The sequence below is a fragment of the Hirundo rustica genome, chromosome 1 (assembly GCF_015227805.2).
Source record: "Hirundo rustica isolate bHirRus1 chromosome 1, bHirRus1.pri.v3, whole genome shotgun sequence".
NCBI classification, from domain to species: Eukaryota; Metazoa; Chordata; class Aves; order Passeriformes; family Hirundinidae; genus Hirundo; species Hirundo rustica.
In genome coordinates this window covers 61,883,519-61,903,621 of record NC_053450.1, presented here as the reverse complement: position 1 = coordinate 61,903,621, position 20,103 = coordinate 61,883,519, and the positions used below count along the sequence as shown (strand labels likewise).

Below are 20,103 nucleotides of genomic sequence, written 5' to 3'. Positions count from 1 at the left end.
ACTACTAAATAAAGTGGAGGAAACAATATGAAAAACAACAAAGCTGAAAAATAACAGTAAAGCAGAGAGCTGAACATGAAATATTTAATTCTGTGCTATCAGGAAACTGAAAAATATTATTTTTGAATATTTAAAAATAAGACAGGGGTTTCCACATTTCATTTACTAGATCAATCTATATAAATACATTAAAGGAAAGTACATTGTTTTGAACAACTCTGGGAAATTTCAGAAAAAAAAAAATATAGTCCTGCATACTAAAATCAACATGAAGCATCTTAGCTCAGTTGGTTAGAGCATGGTGCTGTATAAAACCTGGGTTCAATCCCTGTTTGGGCCATTCACTTGAGAGCTGGACTTGATGATCCTTGTGAGTCCCTTCCCACTCAGAATATTCTGTGATCTGGAAATAAAGATTCTCCGATCTTCCCTCACATATGCAGTTCAAAAACTTAAATAGCAATGTTTCTTGGGACCTCCTGTGGGATACCCAAGACATCTAAATTTGGGTGGTTGTATTAAGTAATGCCTCTTCTTCTAGAACTTTTCCTGTCTGTAATATGTGGGAATAAGTTAGTCTTAGGGAACACATTCTTCACATAAATTAAGTGCTGGCTAAACCTCTTCAGTCTTTAAAAAACCCCAAAACCGTAATATTTTAGTAAGTAACGCACAGAGAAACAGAGCAAAGAACAAGATATCAAAGCAAATAAAACTGAAGCTAAAGGGACTAAGAAACATCACATTTTAACTGAGAAAAACCACACCTAACCAAAATTGAGCAGACTGAGTAGACCAACAGTGTGGCTCTCAAGCCATGAGTATAGAGATGCTACTGCCAGAACAAACTTGGCTGTATCTCCACTCAGTTGTTTCACCACGTATATGGAGTGCAGTGGTGGGAATTACTCAATGATACACACGTAAAGGAGAAAAAAAGCAAATAGTGGTGCTCAGAAACAACTGGACCGGTGAAAACCGATTCCAGGCATAATTTAGGCAGGGGTTGTTGAGTACATCACCAGCTAAAAGTGGCTAGCAGATGTGAATGAAACTCTCCTGCATGATTTTTCATGTAGGATGGGAAACAGTACATTCATTGTAAATACACAAGATTACAAAAGAATGTCTAATTCTACCATGTACTTTATTTCCCCTTAAAACTGTGATGATATCACAGTTTGGCTGGCTGATGGGATCAAAAGGCAGCAACATAACGAAGATGTTTCATTCAACTGAATGAAGCCCAGGAAAAGGAAGCCAGTATGAAAAACCTTTTTAGAAATACATCAATATAAGAAAAAAAAAAAAAAAAAAAGATAAAAGAATGTGGAGATAATCACCAGATGGTAAACAAAAGTTTTTGTCTTTTGTTTAATGAGTCTGACTTAAACATGAAAGAAAGGCTTTTACAGCACAAATATTTTAGATGTGTCAGTTAGGCCCAAATTGTACAAGGCCCTAAATGGACAAAAATCAGCGTCAACAAAAAATTTTCTAAAGTGAAGATTACACAGAGCGATATGCTTCAATAGAAGTCTGAATTTAAAAACTATCTGAATGGTCTTAGCAAGACCACCTCCAAAAAAGCCCACCAAAGCTCCAAAATTCACTTTCACAAGGGAGCAAAGATACTGGTCTGTTCCATCTTCCAATACTACTTCTAGATTTGTTAACTTGAATTGTTCTCAAAGGCATTTAAATCTTCCATTTTTGTTTTCCTTGTTAACACGTAGGTATGCAAGAAAGAGCCAAATTACTATCCCTGCTATGAAAATGTTGCAATGTGGACTACACAACTATTACATTAATTAGGCTCTAAATTACCCTTTCTGTAAAGGGAGGGTGTGAAAACTACGAGAGGTAAAGGAGCTTAAGAAAAGCTTTCTTAATTTCCAGTCCTTGAGAACTACTTCTGTAACATATGTGACTGGCAATCAGTAAAGTGCTGAGTTTTATACTTGGCTCTACTGTATCTGATCTTGCTCTGGGAAAAGTGTTACCTATTATACCAAAGTATAGGAACGAAGCTGTCTGAAGAACCAGCGTTCTTTGTTGTCAGAGTTTAAAAAATATTTTAAAAATTTTAAAAATAGTGTTCCTGAAGAAATATGACAAAAGGCACTCTTTAGCCGAGCTTCACGAGACAACAGTTCATTCATAATGCCAAATATTCATAAATTAATCACCTTCTTGAATGCAAAGACTGGTTTGACTGGTCCTGCAGCAGCTGTGCAAATACTTCTACAGGTCATCTTACTTTAGATACCTTGTAAGTGCTTAGACCTCATTATAATGAGCCCTAAAGCCTGAAAGCACTGTGAAATAGTAGGTGTCATTCTGTTTTCTGTTGAAGTAACTGAATGACCATTGTGTATTCTGATGCAAACATATAGCTCAAAGGGCCTTTTTTGTACAGAAAGTTAGTAAATCTATCTTTTAATAGTTTGAAATTAACCACATTTGTATCTCACAACATAGGAGAACTCTGAATTAACTCATGCCAACAACACTGTATTTATATGATTTCAAAAACAACTCAAGCACTCTGCTAAACTATAAAGATTTCAGCAAATATATTTACTTCACATTTAGGGGATGTTCTACTTACAGCAAAGTTGCTCTGAGCTGCATAATGTAGGGGTGTTGCACCTTGACTATCAGATGGGATAGTTCCAAACTTATTTCTTTCTAGTAACAGATGGACAATCTGTGCATGACCTGAGAAAAATAACATAAAAAAACCAAATTTGTATCAAATCCTAAAGTCAATAAAAAGCTTAGTTAAAAAAACAAAAAAAAGTTTAAAAAAAAAAGTTGACAAACAGAAAACCTAAACTCAAACAAAAGCGAAGAAAATTAACAGACTTTAATATATAGTCATATATTTGTGTTGTAGCCATTATCGTTTAAATGTAAGAGAGAAACATAAGACTTGATATTTGAACAATGAAGTCTGGCATGTACTTTCTTCCTAATAGTGCTCCAGTACGATACTCTATATTGTCATTTTTGGGGTGCATCTATAAATCAGAATGACTTATAAATACAAAATTTCTTTAAACAGAAATCACTAGAGCTTTTCCCTTAATAATGAAGCCAGCAGTAACTGGCCAGATAGCTATGATATTAACTTTGTAATGAGTTGGTTGAATATTTCTAGAAAAAGCTTATAACAACTCAGTTGAGAGGCTGCATTTGAGTGACAGGTCAGTCAAAAACAGTAAAGCCAGCATGGGCTGATGTCCATCTGCATTAAAAGACAAAATAAACAAGTGTTGACACATTGTTTTACAGAAGTCGAGAGTAAATTCTTCACTTAGGTTTTATTTAATCAAAATATCATGTGAGAATATATAACAGAATCAGAGGCTAGTCTACTACCAGCTGCTGTAAACAAGCTCACTTCCCTTAAAACAGATTAAAATATTTTGAGATTAAAATCACAACACTTCTGGAAGACGGGTAAAATTTATATTCACTTCACAGACAGGAAAACTAAGACAAATACAGTATATTGCCACTAACCAGTCTATTCATACACTTGTTTCTGTTAGCATGTGCAGCTCACAGAATATCTTAATGATCTGGTATTTTAAGCAATACTATAAAACCATTCTGATTGTACAGGTGAAAACTCCAAGTACCTCATATGTCAGGAAAGCAATCAATTTTGTAGCTTGTTACTTTTGCACAGTTGTCTTGAATCACTTTAGAATAAATGAAAAAGTAGGCAAACCTTCCTGCTAGCAGTAGACTATTTTTAATGAAAACACCAACAATTACAGAATGAAGGTGTGCTACAGTTGTGGTCTCTAGTTCTTAAAAACGTAAGACATGGAGAACTAGGCAAGCCCTATTTTGTGAAATGACACTTCGAGACTTCATATGTACCAAAGTATCAGAAACGAGAGAAAACGGTAACTTGAGTCAAAAAGGATGAAGAGCTATGTGAGCTTTTTTTTCCTTCTAGGGGCCTTAGGGTATACAGAAAGGCTCCTCTCTCCTGTTAGGCATTAAGAGAACCCTGGATGCAGAACATTACATTGTTCTGTCCCTTCCTACAGCCAAAAAAACAAAACAAAACAAAAAAAAAAACCCAAAGAGAAGAGATATAATGTTGCTATGCTATTCCCACCTCAAGAGTATAGGAAGTAAATTGAGGTTCACTGGAAGAAGTTGTTTTGGAGTGAAATCCTAGCAGAAAAACCCTAGGAGTACTGAACCTGAAAAAAAAAAAAAACATTCCTGAACTTTCAGGACAGACAATTAGAAAAATGGAACCTAACTCCATAATCAGGACAGAAGGTCTAGCTAAATTATCTACGAGAGTAAGGCTCAAGGGAGTTGAAAGAAAAAATTGTATTGGGTGCAACAGTAAAGAAATTGGTGCAAAGGTGGATCTTGCTAGGCCATTAATGTAAGCATTAAAACTCATTTCTTGAGGTCAAGAACTGTGGTTTCTGTTGTACTTTTATTTAGTAGAGATGTAACTTGGCTGAGACTTTTATCTACACAAAAGAAAAGGTAAGAGGAGCAACAATGCCCTTAAGATGCAGTCACATGCAATCCATCACATCTAAGAAAACTTGTGGCAGAAAGTTTTTAAATCTTTAAAGCTCCCTGCACTGCTTTAAATCTCCTACTGTTAACCTACATAGTAACATCTTACTCTCTTTAAGACCTACATAGAACATTAGCTTCAACTTAAAACCATAACCCTGAAAATTAATAATGTTTTTCTAACCAGAAACTCCCAAAGAGCATATGCCACCTAGAGACATCATCGGGTTCACAGAACAGTCTGGAGGTCTTGGCACATCTTGCCCCTTTATCCTACATTGATTAGACAATCCATTTTTCCAACAGACAAAACTTCTCTCTTAAATACAATCAATTTCAAAACACAATAAATTTTGCTTCTTGGACAGAACCAAGTTACAATGACTATTTCTTTGGAAAGCTGATCCTATGACACTTAAAATGCTCCACCATTTCTCTGTCAAAATTCAATATCCCTACATATATGCGAATTTGACAATACCCTTCTCTCTTTTTTCTTTTAATAAACATAATCAAACTACATGTATATTGCCGCTGGAATTGCAGTAACTCGCTCCAGTGAACATCTGATTCTTATATTGGCATTCTTTGCCTGCAGTGTCCCAAAGGATCATTGGGATGAAGGCTATTAAAAGGGGAGAGAGACTACTTGAAGATTCTTTTATCCAGTGGTTATTTTTTCCTCCTGAATGGAAATAGGAGGTAAATTTTGTAAATCATATTATTTTTGTGTCTGTCATTTTATGAGTTGTGTTTCCCTGCATTTAGACTATTTATATTTAATCATGTTTTAACTTGTTTTGCAAGGATCCAGTTTTTGTAAATCCAAACCTAAATTCACATATGCAAGATTACAACTTACAGAGCATCTGAGCCTCTGGGTAACAATCTAAACAGAGAAAGACGCTATACAAATAAAACTCGCTGTCAGATCTGATTAGATTGTCATAGCATGTCTGATGAAGAGCTTGTACTAGAAGTGTCAACTCTGCCATTTTTTCTTGTTTACTTGTGCTGGCATTATCAGAGTATCTGCATTTTTTGGTGGGAATCTTCTTAAGCCCTTTATTTAGTTTGTGAGGGGTAGTTTAATAAAAACTAGATAATATAATCATAAATCCACTTAACCAGGCAGACATAAACTGCAGCACATCACAATGGGCTGAAAATGAGCATGTGAATCATGATGCCACCATCAACCACTCTGCATTGTGGAGCAGCTCAGCTCCCTCAGGCACCTTGCAAACCCCACGTGACCATCTCACATACGGACCAAACAAGGGTACTAGCTTAAATCTGTATATGAAATATTAGTCAAGTTATCTTTCCAGACAAAAAATAAACAGAAGCTCTGGTATTTTCTTCATGCACTCCCATAGACTGTGTTGCCTTCATGCTGCCCTGTGCAGACACCACTGTTACAGAGTATCTGGGGGTTTTTTTAACCTATGATCAAAGCTGCATATGCAAGAACAATCTCAATATACTCTAGTTGTTCATATATCATCAGCACATATAACCTGTTGAAGTAATGCATTGTACAATGCTTTGGAGAACCTGAAACTAAAATAAGCAGTCTACATACAAACTTCTAATCCTGCTCAAGCAGAAACTCTTATTGCTCTAAGAGATTAGTTATCATACTGCCAGGCTGGAAATAAATAAAAATCAGAGGCAAAGATTAAACAGTACAGTTAATTAATGAGTAAGTGACTTCAGCACTGTCCAGTTTACCAAGCAAGGCTGCCCAGTGGAGGGGAGTTCGGAACAAGTTGTCATAAGATGTCACATTGCAGCCTTCGTAGGAGGTCAGGACATCCACAACTGCTACATTCCCATCTGCAACAGCAAAATGAAGAGGAGTTCGTCCTTCATAGTCTTGCCAGTTAAGCAGAGATTCCGTAGGTGCAGCTTCCTTTAAAAAAATTAAAGAAACAAGAAATTTTAAGAATATTTAAATTGAAGAGAAAACCTATACAATCTTTACAGATGCTTTTTCAGAGAGATCCACTGTCCTTGTTCAGTAGAATGTAGCACTACAACCAAATGTTTTTGTTACAGTATAGGCTACTTTCAAGTATTTCTTATGGAATGCTTTTTATACTTCATTATTGTACAAGACCTGATTTCTGGTACATATCCTACAGTTTTACCAGTCTGCTGTGCAAGTGGTTCCTTACATAGATCCTTAAAAGATGAACTCCATCTCTTATGAAAATAATGAGAAACTCTTACATGATTTACAAGTTGAAAATGGCATATGTATCTTCAGATTTTCTCCAAAAACACTTCCCCTTTTGCACAAGTTAATTCTATTACTTTCATTATAATATTCTTCTAGCATTTTATACCCCTAAAGTATTTCCAAAGGAGATGTCTACATCTCTAGCTGACAGGATAGAAGTGAGAGTACTTCTCATAATACATCTACTTCTAATGGGCTTAATTTTGAATGAAAAAAGTCTTTTAAAGTTTCATGATTAGTCACTTGATCATGTAACACAGGCATTAATGGATATAACTTGACTTTTCATCACCTTTTCTTAAAAAATATGCAAAATTACTTTCACATAAGGTCCCTAGCTATACAGCTTTCTATTATAATAGTTTCATCTCTCACATGTTTTTCTATACAGGTTTCTCTTTGTTGCTCTTTTTCAGGCAAAAGAGCAGAACAGGTACAAATGAACATCATCTTAGTACTTGAGAGATCTTCAAATGACAAATATCATAAAGGCCCATGAAACAAACTTTAAACTTCACTTTCCTGAAAAAAAAAGGTATTACTAAAAAAAAAAAAAGTGTTAAACAACAGTACAGTAGAAACTCAAGATGCAAGACACTAAATATCTAGAGTAAAAGCAGATTGTCAACACGAGAGCTTAAGTAAACCAAAGCAAGTGAGTCTGCTTTTCTAACTCCAGTAATTCAGAACAATTCACTGAAGTCATGGGAACTCTGTGCAGAATTAAAAGGGAATGTAGTCCTGAGATGTTTAACTTCCAACACTAGAGGGGATTTTAACCCATGTTAAGTGAGAAAAGCAACCCTCCTGAAAATACAAAGCCACACTAGGTATCGGAATACATTTAAGAAAGAGGAGTAAGGCTTTGTGATCAGTGCAGCTTGTTAACTGTTAAAGCAATTTCCTGATGCCTTTCTCACTAAACTAACTGCAGTCTTTCCTTTTGACTCCACTAGGTACACAAACTGGCTGTAGAATCACTTGCATTTGCATTATTTGATGTGTAGTAACTATTACACAGAAAAAAAATATCTAACATTGAGAACATTAAATCAAGAAGAAGAAAGGACATTCCAGAATTATGGCTTCTATGCAAATATTAATTGACCAAAGTAGTACATTCTATATTTCCTATGTAACAGATTTAAAAAACAAAACAAACAAAATACCTCAAAACCCCCCAAATATTTAGAGCTATATTTCACTATATTTCTAAGAGCAATCTAGTTAAGTTAATGTAGCAGTAGTAACCTCAATTCTGTAATGCCCTGATTCTTTGTTTCTTACTGTTTACTTTCTTACAGAGCCAAATTAAACCTCCTAATATTTGGTTAATGTAAGTTTTCTAGATTTAAGGAGCTACATACTTTGCACACTTTTTGTATGTAGATCTCAGAATTACAGAATGGTTGGTGTTGGAAAGGATCTCTCGAGATCACCTAGTCCAACCCCCTTACTAAAGCAGGTTCAACCACAGCAGGTTGCACAGAATTAAATCCAGGTGGGTTTCAAATATCTCCTGAGAAGACTCCACAACCTCTCTAGGCAGCTTGTTTCAGTGCTCAGACACCTTTCACCTCAGTAAAGATGCTTTCCTTCACATTCAGATGGGAATTCCACATTTCAGTTTGTACCCAGCGCCTTATCCTGTTGCTGAGCACCACTGAAAAGTGTCTGGCTCCATCCTCTTGTCATCCACACTTAGAGCTATTTCTCCCTGGTAAGATCCCCTCTCAGTCTTCTCCAGGCCGAACGGTCCCAGCTCTCCCAGCCCAGAGAGACAGCTCAGACACAGCATTTCAGATGTGGTCTCACTAGGGGCTGGCCCCCTAGGGAAGATCATCTCCTCCACCCGCCAGGAATGCTCTTCCTAATGCATCCCAGGGTGCCAATGGCCTTTGTGGCTCCCAGGACACATTGCTGGCTCATGGACAGCCTGTTGTGCCCCAGGAGCCCCAGGTCCTTCTACTGGTGCACAGCGTGACTCCTCCCCTGGTGCAGGACTCTCCATTTGCGTTGTTGAGCTCAGATGAGACTCCTCTCTGCCCAGTTCTCTGGCCAGTGCAGGTCCCACTGACTGGCAGCACACCATGATGCTGTGTCAGTCACTCATTCCAGTTTTATACCACCAGCAAATCTGCTGAGGGTACAGTCTTTCCCCTCAGCCAGGTTATTCCTGAATAAATGAGAAAAGACTGGGCCCAGTACTGACGTCTGTGGAACACTTCTAGATACAGGCCTGTAACCAGACTCTGTGCCACTGATCACAACCCTCTGAGCCCTGACATTCAGCCAGTCCTCAACCCACCCACTGCCCACTCAGAGAACCCACCCCCCTTGAGCTCACCTATGACAGTGTTATGGGAGACAGTGTCAAAAGCCTTGCTGAAGTCAGGGTAGACAACACCCACTGATCTTCCCTCATCTACCCCGCCAGTCCTGCCATCCCAGAAGGCTCTCTAACTGGTCAGGCATGATTTCCCCTTGGTCAATCCGTGTTGACTACTAACAACCTTCTTCTCCTTCACATGCTTAGAGATGACATCCAGGAGGAGCTGGTCCATCACCTTCCCAGGGATTGAGGTGATACCTGTAGTTCCCTGGGATGTCCTTCTGGCCCTTTCTCAAGATACTGGAGTGACACTGACTTTCCTCCAGTCCTCAAGCACTTTTCCTGTTCTCCATGACTTTTCAAAGATGATGGACAGTATCTTTGCAATAACATCTGCCAATGCTAACAAAGTTGCTCATCTCAGACAAAAAACTTTATCAGTTTTAGATTAGGTATCAGTACTGACAGACACATTTTGTTAGAGTCAAAAATCAACATACTTAAAACGTACTGGAGGTCACTAGTATATGTAGTCACCAGTACAATAACAAATAATCTACTAAATACATTAAAAATTGATAAATATTACTCTCGACTAAAAATGCAATCAAAGTTAAAATTGTTACACGCACAAACCACAATAATCAAAGGATGTGTAACACTTTTTTTTACAAGCATTCAAAAGCATTTACCTGAAACACTATGGTGAAAACTTGTATGCTCTTCCCTAACTTTAATAATTCTCAAGAGAAAGCTAACTCATAATATGCTTACTTTTTGTCTATTCACAGAGCTCAGCAGGGGGAGCATAGAGCCTACTGCAAAAATTCATTTTATGAGAATCACTTCTAAGACTGGCCAAACATGAATTATGATAGGCACAGAAGATATTACTGAAATTCTAATTCCAACAGAGGAAAACTTGTTTGAACAAAATGGACAAACAAGAAAACAAATGCTTCTTCACTTATAATTTGCTGATGTAATCCTGACAGCTAATTTTCAAGCCTTCCAGAAGCACAACATCCTAAATAAATGAGTCTTAAAACTCCTCGCTTAAAGTCGTTGATGTTGCCAAGAAATATCCCCCACACTCAAAAAGTGTTATTTTTTGCAAAATGGTACAGAATCTTCAATGACAAAGCCACTAATTATATTCTAGTTTAAAAGTATTCATGTGTTTTGAATTTTTTGGCAACTTAAATTAAAAATTTCTAGGCCTGTTTCTGCCTACATTCACAAGTATAATTTCTTTAGATTTTAAGTGGGTTTGGTTAGCTATAATTAAACTGTCATACTGTATTAATATTTTAAGCACAATACAGAGAAGAAACAGAAGCTAAACATTTTTCTGTGCCAATTAGAACAATGGCATTGTACTCAATAATGGAAAGTGTGGTATAAACAAATGTCATGTCTCTTACCATGAAGAATAAATAAAGAGAAGGGATACAAAATAGACAGAGGGTACTAAGCTGTGGCTTCCATCATAATAATGGAATCTTAGTTTGTCCTTTTCTCCTTAAATCTTCCCAGCGTTTTTCATGTAACCAAGCACAATCTGGAAAGGTGGAAAAGGAAGTTGACCATGAGAGGATCTCTAGATTAGTTTCTCTCTACTTCACGTTTACTTTCTACACGCGTTGAGTTCCATTTTGGCTGTATTTCATGGATTTCAACATCAGATATAACCAATTTGTGTGAAACTGTCATCCCTGCACACCCAACCTACTTTCTCAGCATTCAGCTGAGCTCTTTTCATAATTGTTTATTTTGACAATACCAATGGACTATGTACTATACAAGTATCAAACAGAAAGATGACCAATAATTTTAAGAATTTGTAAACAGGAGACAAAATCCAGTCACACCCAAAGGGCAGAGCACAGTAAAACAAGACAGTATTTTTCAGTACCATTGGCTGTGATCTCAATAAAACCAGCAGCTAAACTTTTGTCAAGTTTTTGTAAAGCAGCACTGGAGAATTCCAAGTAGGATACTAGAGAAAATATAATTTTCTGGGGAATTCTTCCACAGTGTTAAAGATAAGAAGACAGAAAGAACAGCAGCGTTGTTTTTCATAACTCAGCCAGCAGGCACCAAAGGTAGTCTGGAAGCAGACACTGACCGCTGTCTGGGCAATGGGACAGTGCTTATAGAAAGCAAAGACAAATGGTTTGGCTGGGTGTGATTAAAAATGGGGAAGCAACAGTGACACAGACACTTGCCTCTTACACTGCTATCACCACAAGACAGTATTTTTGTGAACTTACAAATGCAAATACATGTTAACAGAAATTTTCAATCTGTGGGTACATCCAAGTAGAAATACAATGCAGAATGTGAAAAACGATAAAGTTAGAAGACCTAGAGAGGAGTGAGAATCAAATGTGATGCTTAGACAATAGACTTGGAACTGGGTAATATGGCAAAAAGCAGCTAAGAAAGAAGAGGAAGACTGAGCTTGCTGTGTCTGCACTGTGCTGTGAAGCTCTGTCACTTCAAGACAAGTAAGAAAAACACTTCAATTTGGAGAGATTTTACTACAGGATTAAACTCAGGGCACCACCACCACAAAAAGGTATTTATACTCAACAAAAAATTCAATCAACAGATTGATTACCCAATAACAACATTTTCGTATCATCAGCTTTACACCATAGCTGAATTACTTTTTCATTCAAACTTGTTATTAACTCACTCACTAGAAAGCACATATAGATGTAACTAATTGAAATATAAACAATTAAGCTGATGCATGAAAAAGCCTAGATGAAATCAAGAATTCACTCTTTTCAGCCCAGCCAGAGTGCCTCTATACCACTGCATGCAGGATGAGAAACAAACAGGAGGAGTTGGAAGGCTCCAGAAGAAAGCCATGACCCAGCTGCCACTACTGAAACCTGGTGGGATGAATCCATGACTGGTGTGAAGCTACAGGCTGCTCAGAAAGGACACAATAGGAAGGAGGACCAAAGGGAACAGGACACAGCTGGGACATCTGACAAAAGCTGACCCAAGCAATACTTCATACCATATAATATCATGCTCAGCAAAAATACTCAGGGACAGGGGGAGGGAAGGAAGGATCATCATGGCTACACCATTTGTTTTCCCAAGCATGATTAGCATGTTGAAGCTTTTTTTCCATTTTCCTGGAAACGGCTGACATCTGCCTGCTGATGGGAAGAATGAATAAATTTCCTTTTCTGCATAAAACTTTTTCCTTTCTATACTGGGCTGGCATTATCTTCACCCACAAGTCTTCTTGCCTTCCTTCCATTTTCTCTGCCTTGAAAGAGGTGAGTGAGTGGCTGTGTGGGTGTGACCCTCTTGTCTGAGCCCAACATATCACAGCTTTAAGAAATATTTGCCTTTTGCCTACCTAATGTATGAAAAAGTCTGTAGTTAAATACAGAGATCCTTATGTACTTTGCAGCAAGTTTACTTCTCCAGTGCGGCAGAAAAGTAGCTACAAATTCAAAGTTTGTGACAAAATCTTGATTCTAACAAATTATTTTACAGCTGGATACAAATTATACATATATTGAATAAATAGCAGTCATACAGAAACACAATCTCCTTGATGCTGGAAACTTCTCTAAAACTATTTTTATAGTAAAAAAGTATCAGTAACTGTAAGATCATCAGTGTGATTTGAAAAAAAGCAAAGTTTTCATTTTCATATTTAAGTTCTCAGCTTGCAAGCTAATCAGGCAGGCAGACAGACAAGTCCTTGTAGTTAAAGTACAATCACTATGTGTCTAGGTCTGAAAGACCTTTGAAAGACAAAGATACAGGAAGATTGTTCTAATGTGACAGAAAATTGAAACTGAGGATTCCGGACCCTTCCATGTTAGTGAAGATCAGGGATTTTCACAAAATAAAAATCAAGGTAAAAAATCAAGCTGAACATATGATTTCATTGTACCCATTATAACTGTCATTGCAGAAGATAAACTGAAATATTGCAGAAAGAGAAAAATATGCTACCGAGGAAACAGCATTAAATTCATACACAAAATTACACACAAAGTCTCTCAGCAAACTGATTGTGGGCTGACTAACAATTGATCAAATATTTCCCAGAATTATAACTTGAAAAACCAAACTAAACTTTTCTGTACAGATAACTAGATATAAACTTTCAAATAATGAAGCAAAGACATATAACAAAGAAATCAGTGTGCAAAATGCAACTGAAATGAGCAATATGACTAGCCATTTTATCCAGGAAAACTTTTAAGTCTTTCCTTCCCACCCCCCACCCCTTACAAAGACATTCACCCATAGAAGTCAAACTCTTTTTGAGAGAGCAAGAATATTTAGGATTATTTCTTACAAAGTTCTGGATATTAGGAAAAGCAAATTATTTCATTCTCAAAGAGTCAGTGGACCAAAATGAGAATCTCAAGAGAACAAAAAATATTTCTATTAGAGGAAAGTAGTAAGGACAGAAAGTGTTACATACATATATAGCAGACTTTCTTACCAGAATGCATTTCACTGTGTGGATTGCACTAGGGTCCTTGTTGTTAGCTGCCCAGTGAAGTGGGATTTTTCCTTCAATATCAGGAATTCCAATATTTGAATCATGTTTTATGAGAAGTTTCACATGCTCTGGGTTATTATAGTAGGCACTCCAGTGCAATGCAGTTTGCTGCAATACAATTTTCACAAGTTTTTTCAACATGTTGAAAAATTGTTGAAACATGAAAATTAAAATTGGCTAAAACCGGCTTTAAACAACAGGTAAATAAGCAAGCTTTTGTTGCACTTAAGTAAAGAGGACTGACAAAAAACTGAGCACACGTACCTGGGGTGGCTGAAAACCGAAAATTTGTAAAAAAAAAGGCTTTAAGCAAACCTGAACAAGCAGCCCATCTACCTTAGTAAGATGCTCTTACCTTCATAAGAGCAGATCATCACACACCATTGCTACTGAGATGTGAATTAAGTTCTAAGCTGCACCACCTTGTCTGAGATCCAAACTGAGAAATCCATACGCTTGGAATGTAAGCGTCTCTGGTAGGAGACCAACTGCTTTTTATGAAGATTTCTTGGCGAGAGAAAAATGTGCACGCCACTTAGCACTGCCCTGATGGCTACTTGGTGCAGCAGTTCAGACCCGGAGAAAATATCTGTACTTGGTATTAAGCAATGACATCCAAGCTAGAATGATCATCTGAACCAGGCCTCAGCACCAGAGCTGCACTATAGAACAACTGCAGTGATTAGTGTGGTTCCTCTTAGATTTCAAACTTTGTTGAGATAACACCAATTGACAGAGACTAGGGGAAGGTGAAATTGAATGCTGACACTGGACTTGGATCCATCTTGAACAAAAGTTTTGACTTTACTGTCTGTGATGACTCAGAATCCTGAGGTTGAATATTCGTGAATCTAACGCCCAGTGACCCACAGCAGTCCAATAAAACATCAAAAGGCAATCCATGCTCCTATTGCCAATTCCTGACTGCCAACAGCTCTTTTACAGACCTTATCAATGTTCATAGCTACTTAAGCAAACCAATGTGTGGGGGTTTCTTAACCAGCAAAAAATTGGCAAATTAACAAGTATTTAGTTTACCAGACACACCTCTCCCAATTGCCAAGTAACAGAGCATTATAAGATAAAGAATGATTTTTTTTTTTTTGTAATCTCTTACCCCCTCACCCCTGCTAAACATTACACGGTGCTTCGATTGGAAACAGAGAAATAACTCCTGCAGGACATTTGTGTAGAGAAGTACAATACCCTGGATTAGCATCCTTAAACAGTGACATGGAATGTGTAAGCTCACTATCATATCCTTCTCTGTAAAGGAAGAAGGCAAAAAGGAGCCTCTTTGTGTTTGTTGCTGCCAGCTGTTAGCTTAGTACCATGGTAACAGCTACAAGACAGCACAGCCTTTTTTTCTACTTGTCGCTCACTGAAGAAGGGCTCCACAAAGTGCCACCACATCCTTGTGTCAGTAAAAATTTGTAATAAATTAAAGAGGGTTATTTATTAAATGGAGCTGACCAGTATTCCTGGGAACTGACAGTTGCAGTGCAAGCAGAAACTTTTTGCCAACATAGCCTTGGCTCACTGACTTCTCTCACCTACAACCAGTTCCAGTCAGTTACCCACATGGAAGCAGAAGTAAAAAGACACTTGTTCTCCCTCATGTTCAGGAATTGTATTTGACAATTTTGATGTGCACAGTTGCAGCAAGGCAACCAAAAAAGCTGTGTGCCCAACAGGGTCAAACAGGCTGGACTCTGTGCGCAAGGATTATCTTTCACCAACCTGAGTTCCATTTTTGCTACTGTGACTCCTCATGACATGAACCAGGAGAAAAGTGCTCCATGTTCTGTGGGGAATCTGGCAATGCTTTAAATACGAGCTTGGATATCTGCTGAACAGGCAAGGTTGTTAAATGGTTTTGGCTGGTTTATGCACACCTTTGTTAATTAATTAGCATGGTCATGAAGTCAGCATGACCTCTCCAGAATGACTGCTGTAATTTTAGGCAGTTTTCTAGTGACTCTTATCATTAAAAGATTCTAAATGTGAGGTTTTTCAAAGGAAGAAAAGCAACATAAGCACATGCTCTCCAGACTCTAACAAGAATCACAATGTTACAGAAAGGCTTGGATGGTTTTTGAATCCTCTACTGTTGTAATTACACTCAAGAAGAATGACAGTGGAGCCAGTGCAATAAACCTTGACATCATTAACATCAGGAAAATATTAATATTTCTACTTGGAAGACCTAGAAAAAGTTTACGACAATTAATTTTTTGCACACAACTGCTTGATGTAAAACCAATTTCTAAAGTTGCTACAAATCATAAAATAAGCAGTACTTTTACCTTGTTTCTGTCCTGGGTATCCACTTCTCCAGGTGCCATATGTTTTAACAACAAAGCTAAACATTTGGGGCTTTTGTGGCGTGTAGTTAAATGCAATGGTGTCATATCCTCTAAGTCTTTCTGCATCCAGTTCCCTCTACGAGCCAGTAAAAGTTTCATGAAGCGGTAATTCCCCTGGGTACAAAAAAAAAAAAAAAATCAGTCATTTATGCCAGTTTATCAAACCAAATTATGATACTTAGATATATTTTTATATATTTATTGTATTACAGTGCCTAAGAAAGTGTACAGCAAACCAGCTCAACGCTTTGGAAACATCCAATAAAGACTTTTTTTGTTAACATGAACTCTTCATTTTTAGGTGTCTTGTGCTACTTGGTTTCAGATATTTATATTTCATTAGCAGAACAAGACAGGATTTGTTAATACGGAAAGTTCTGCAATACTATCAGAGTTTCTTAACTGTTTAACCTCAGTAAAAATCATGAAAAACTGAAATAAGATCATTAGCAAGGTAAACAGTTATCAGATGAGGAATAAAACTAAACATGAAGAAAGAATATAATTTTCAAAATGAAAGTAAGAAAAATAACCAGTAATGATTCAGAAAGATAAAATGTACTCATCTGAATACATAGCAAATATATGCAAAAGTGATTGCTTCTTACATTTTTAAATTGAGAACTGTATGAGTTTTGGTCTGCAATATATATAACAAATGGATGGGACAGCTAGTTTCACAATACATTCAAAATACTTCACACTAGGACTTTCATTAGGTTTTCACTAAGTTTTCAAAAGAAATAACATAGAAATGCTTCTTTGATATAAATACAATGATATAATAAATGAGGGTGGATCTCCAAAAAAACCCATCTGGTTTTATTTCTCAAATCACTGAAGAAGCCAGTAAAAAACTGAAGTCATGAACATACCATCAGGAAGAGGCTGTACTGATTTAGTACTACAGCCAGCCCTGACTTGCCACTACCCCTTGCTTGAAAGTTATTTTCTATATAGGAGAGATGCTACATACAACATTTTGATGCTTCCACTTCCCAAAGACTATGGGTCAACCTAATCACCTTCAGCAGTTAAGCTGGGATTGAGGATCAGCAGCTGCTGGAGCAATAACTCATTAAAGCAAAACATCTGCACCTACCTTCAGTTATCATGGCTTAAACACCTCTGCTCTTTTCACACTCTAACTTTTAACCTTTCCTAAAGTGAAAGGAGTGTGTTGTTCTCCTAATTTTGCTCACCGTCTTCCAATGTTTCCCCAAGATATGAGTTTTTGCCAGTTTCCCACATAGATCATTACCTATAACTATAATGAAAATATAAAGCTCAGAAGAGAAGATAAATTGTACTATTTCTCCCCCACTCAGGGAAAAGCTGGAGCATTTGATGAACCTTTATTAGACAATGTACACAGGAAAGGTGACACTCAAATCAATAGAAGTCATGTCTTTGGATTCTTCTGCTTATGAAACCACCTGCAAATTAACATACTTCAGTCTACTACAATTCTTTTATAAATTCTGCATGTTAGCTTAGTAGCCTTAGGCTGTCTTTGGAAAAACAATGAAAAAAGGCAACCAAGTAGACAAGGGCAAGCAGTGCTAATGAACAGGGGACATTTTGCTATCTCATAAGGCTCAGAATTGCAAATCGCCTTTGTCAGCAGAATGGAGACAGGCCAAAGGATTCCAGAGGCCTCCACAGTATCCAGTGCCAAGACAAAAAAATATTCAAATTCTATTTTTCAAAGCAGCCATGAACATTGGAAGGGCATCCTTTACAAAAATTATTATTCTGTTTCTTGTCTATAGCAATGGAAGATTCGAGCTTTACGGATGCAGAATGGATTTCACCAGATATGGCCAAAATAAATGAACATGACTTTTTTTTTCACTGCTACATTATCTTATTTTAAAATACAAATCAGGGAAAGCAAATCATGAATGAGCTCAGACAAAACTACCTCATCCTGCTTCTATCATTTATTGTTACTAGTCCTTGCTCATCAGTGACCGCTTACAAGAAAAGTCTGCCACAGAACCTACCACAAACCTGCCTGAACATGCAAACTTCTCTTGCCAGAGGCACCATGGCTATGACAGCATTCCCAGTGAGAAGTGACCAAACACATCTTTTTCTTTTGCTAGGTGTCAGGGAAAGCATAACCTCAGGATTTTGTCCCTTTAGTACACAGACACATACCAAGGCATACTCTGGAGAACAGGGGGAGAGAGCATGATGCCTGCAGGGCTCCTAAACCACAGAGAACACACTCAGAATTAATTCATGATAAATTTGGGGTGGAGCTAGGGATGAGAATACTCCTCTTTATTACCGTTACACTGTACAGGCAAATATGAGAAAAATTTACAAAACTCATTAAAAAAAAGAAAAATTAAAACTAGCAAAAAACCCACCAGTGTATCATGATGTGGTTGGCAATTAGACTGGAGGAAGACAATATTAAATTACTTGAGAGAATATTAGTCTTGGAAGAAATATAGCTGCTTTTCTCAATCACAGAGGATAATACATTTGGGTTGTTTTCAATATTTCCTGCACAGAGTGCCTGCATACCCATGAGAGAAAAAAAAATGGGTTTTGTCTTGTTGATGGGTACTTTTTGGAAGATTAACAAGTATATTCTGCTTTTTGAATGAATTCCATTGTAAAGAAGACTGAAAGTTAATATAATGCATAAAACTAAGGAAACATGCCCTTTTATTATTTTCTCTCCCTATACTGTATTTTATATTTGCTATTACACATTTTCCAGTTACTACTATATTATTCTCTTGCCTGCTTAGCCAACAAATTCTTCTCCTTAGCAAATTAATTTGAAATAAATCCCTTCATTCTGAAATACAAAATATTCTGTTTCTTCCAAGTGACTTAAGGTTTCTTTTTAACACTACCACAGAAAACACCTGTACTTACCTTACTTATTTGAATTATCTTATTCACGCTTTTGCTTCTGACTGCTGTTCTTTTCTTTAGTAATACCATGAATTTTGCTGTCCTCCTTTCACTTGTTAGAAAACAATATTGTGCATTTTAATGACAACGGAAAATCTCCTCACCTTCAATTGATTACTGTTTAAGTTTCTAAGTATAGAATGTAACAACATGCCTTGAAAGCAGATGTAATTTAGGTCTTATTAGGTGGAGGGAGGGAATGCCTAATTTGAAAAGCCAGTTCCTCAGTTTTTATAACATTTTTGTATATAAAAAAATCTTCAAGCTGTCTAGGCTTTTACTCATAAATAATACACTTGACTGGCCTAAACATTCCCGGGCAGCATGAATATCTGAGCCAGTCCATGGTCTCTTACCATTGATAGTGACTCAAAATTTATTCTATTATAAACAGAAAGCATAGAGAGCAAACAGGATTAAATACTTGTACAGAAGACTTGGCTCCTGGAAGCCAAAATGTACCATTTCAATGCCAATTCTTCAAATTCCTTTAGATTCTACTAAAATTATTTGAAAACTTGATTCTGCAAACTACAGCAGAGTTTCAGAGCACAGCTGACGGCAACATAATCAGAAGAAATACTTCTACTATTTCAAAAATTCAGCCACAGGTACTAACTGCAATGATGTAGAACACATTTTTTTGGTAGACAGTTCCATAAGCAACCATGGCTCTGCCATCAAGTAATAACTTCAAAGAAAGTTCTGGACCCTGAGCTAAACTACTAAGCAATCACAAAAACTTCCCTGAATGTTTTAATGACAAAGAGAGTTATGGAAAAAATATCTTAGAATCAATGGATTTGCCAGAATTTAGGTTATCTCTGAAATTGAAAAAATTATCCCCAAAATTGCAAGTTCAGTCATTTAAAAAAAACAAAACAAAACAAAACAAAACAAAACAAAAAAAAAAAAAAAAAAAAAAAACCAAAAAAAAACTGTCTAGTATATTCAATATGATTCTAGTGCCAGGGAAAGGTTTCAGTGGAAAATCACTGATAAACTTTTCTACCTACTTTTCTGGGTCTACAAAAAAATGTATTTGTTTCTTTATTAATCTAAAGCAGCTTTTTCAATTTTCTCTCCCTGGCTTGTTGAGGAAGTGTAG

General features: G+C 36.9%; 1 protein-coding gene across 6 annotated transcripts in view; it reads right to left on the bottom strand.

Annotated features, from left to right (window-relative positions):
* Positions 1-20,103, bottom strand: part of INVS (inversin) — an 83,521-nt gene that overhangs the window by 30,077 nt on the left and 33,341 nt on the right. For 5 of the 6 annotated variants that reach the window (XM_040068967.2, XM_040068978.1, XM_040068988.2 and 2 more), the window contains 4 exons: positions 15,999-16,172; positions 13,633-13,800; positions 6,298-6,478; positions 2,612-2,721 (listed from right to left, as the gene is read on the bottom strand). In XM_040068967.2, the coding sequence (XP_039924901.1) occupies positions 2,612-2,721; positions 6,298-6,478; positions 13,633-13,800; positions 15,999-16,172 (633 nt within the window). Of the gene's footprint in view, positions 1-2,611; positions 2,722-6,297; positions 6,479-10,564; positions 10,702-13,632; positions 13,801-15,998; positions 16,173-20,103 lie in introns of those variants that run through there. The other variant, XM_058421934.1, reaches the window with a different exon arrangement.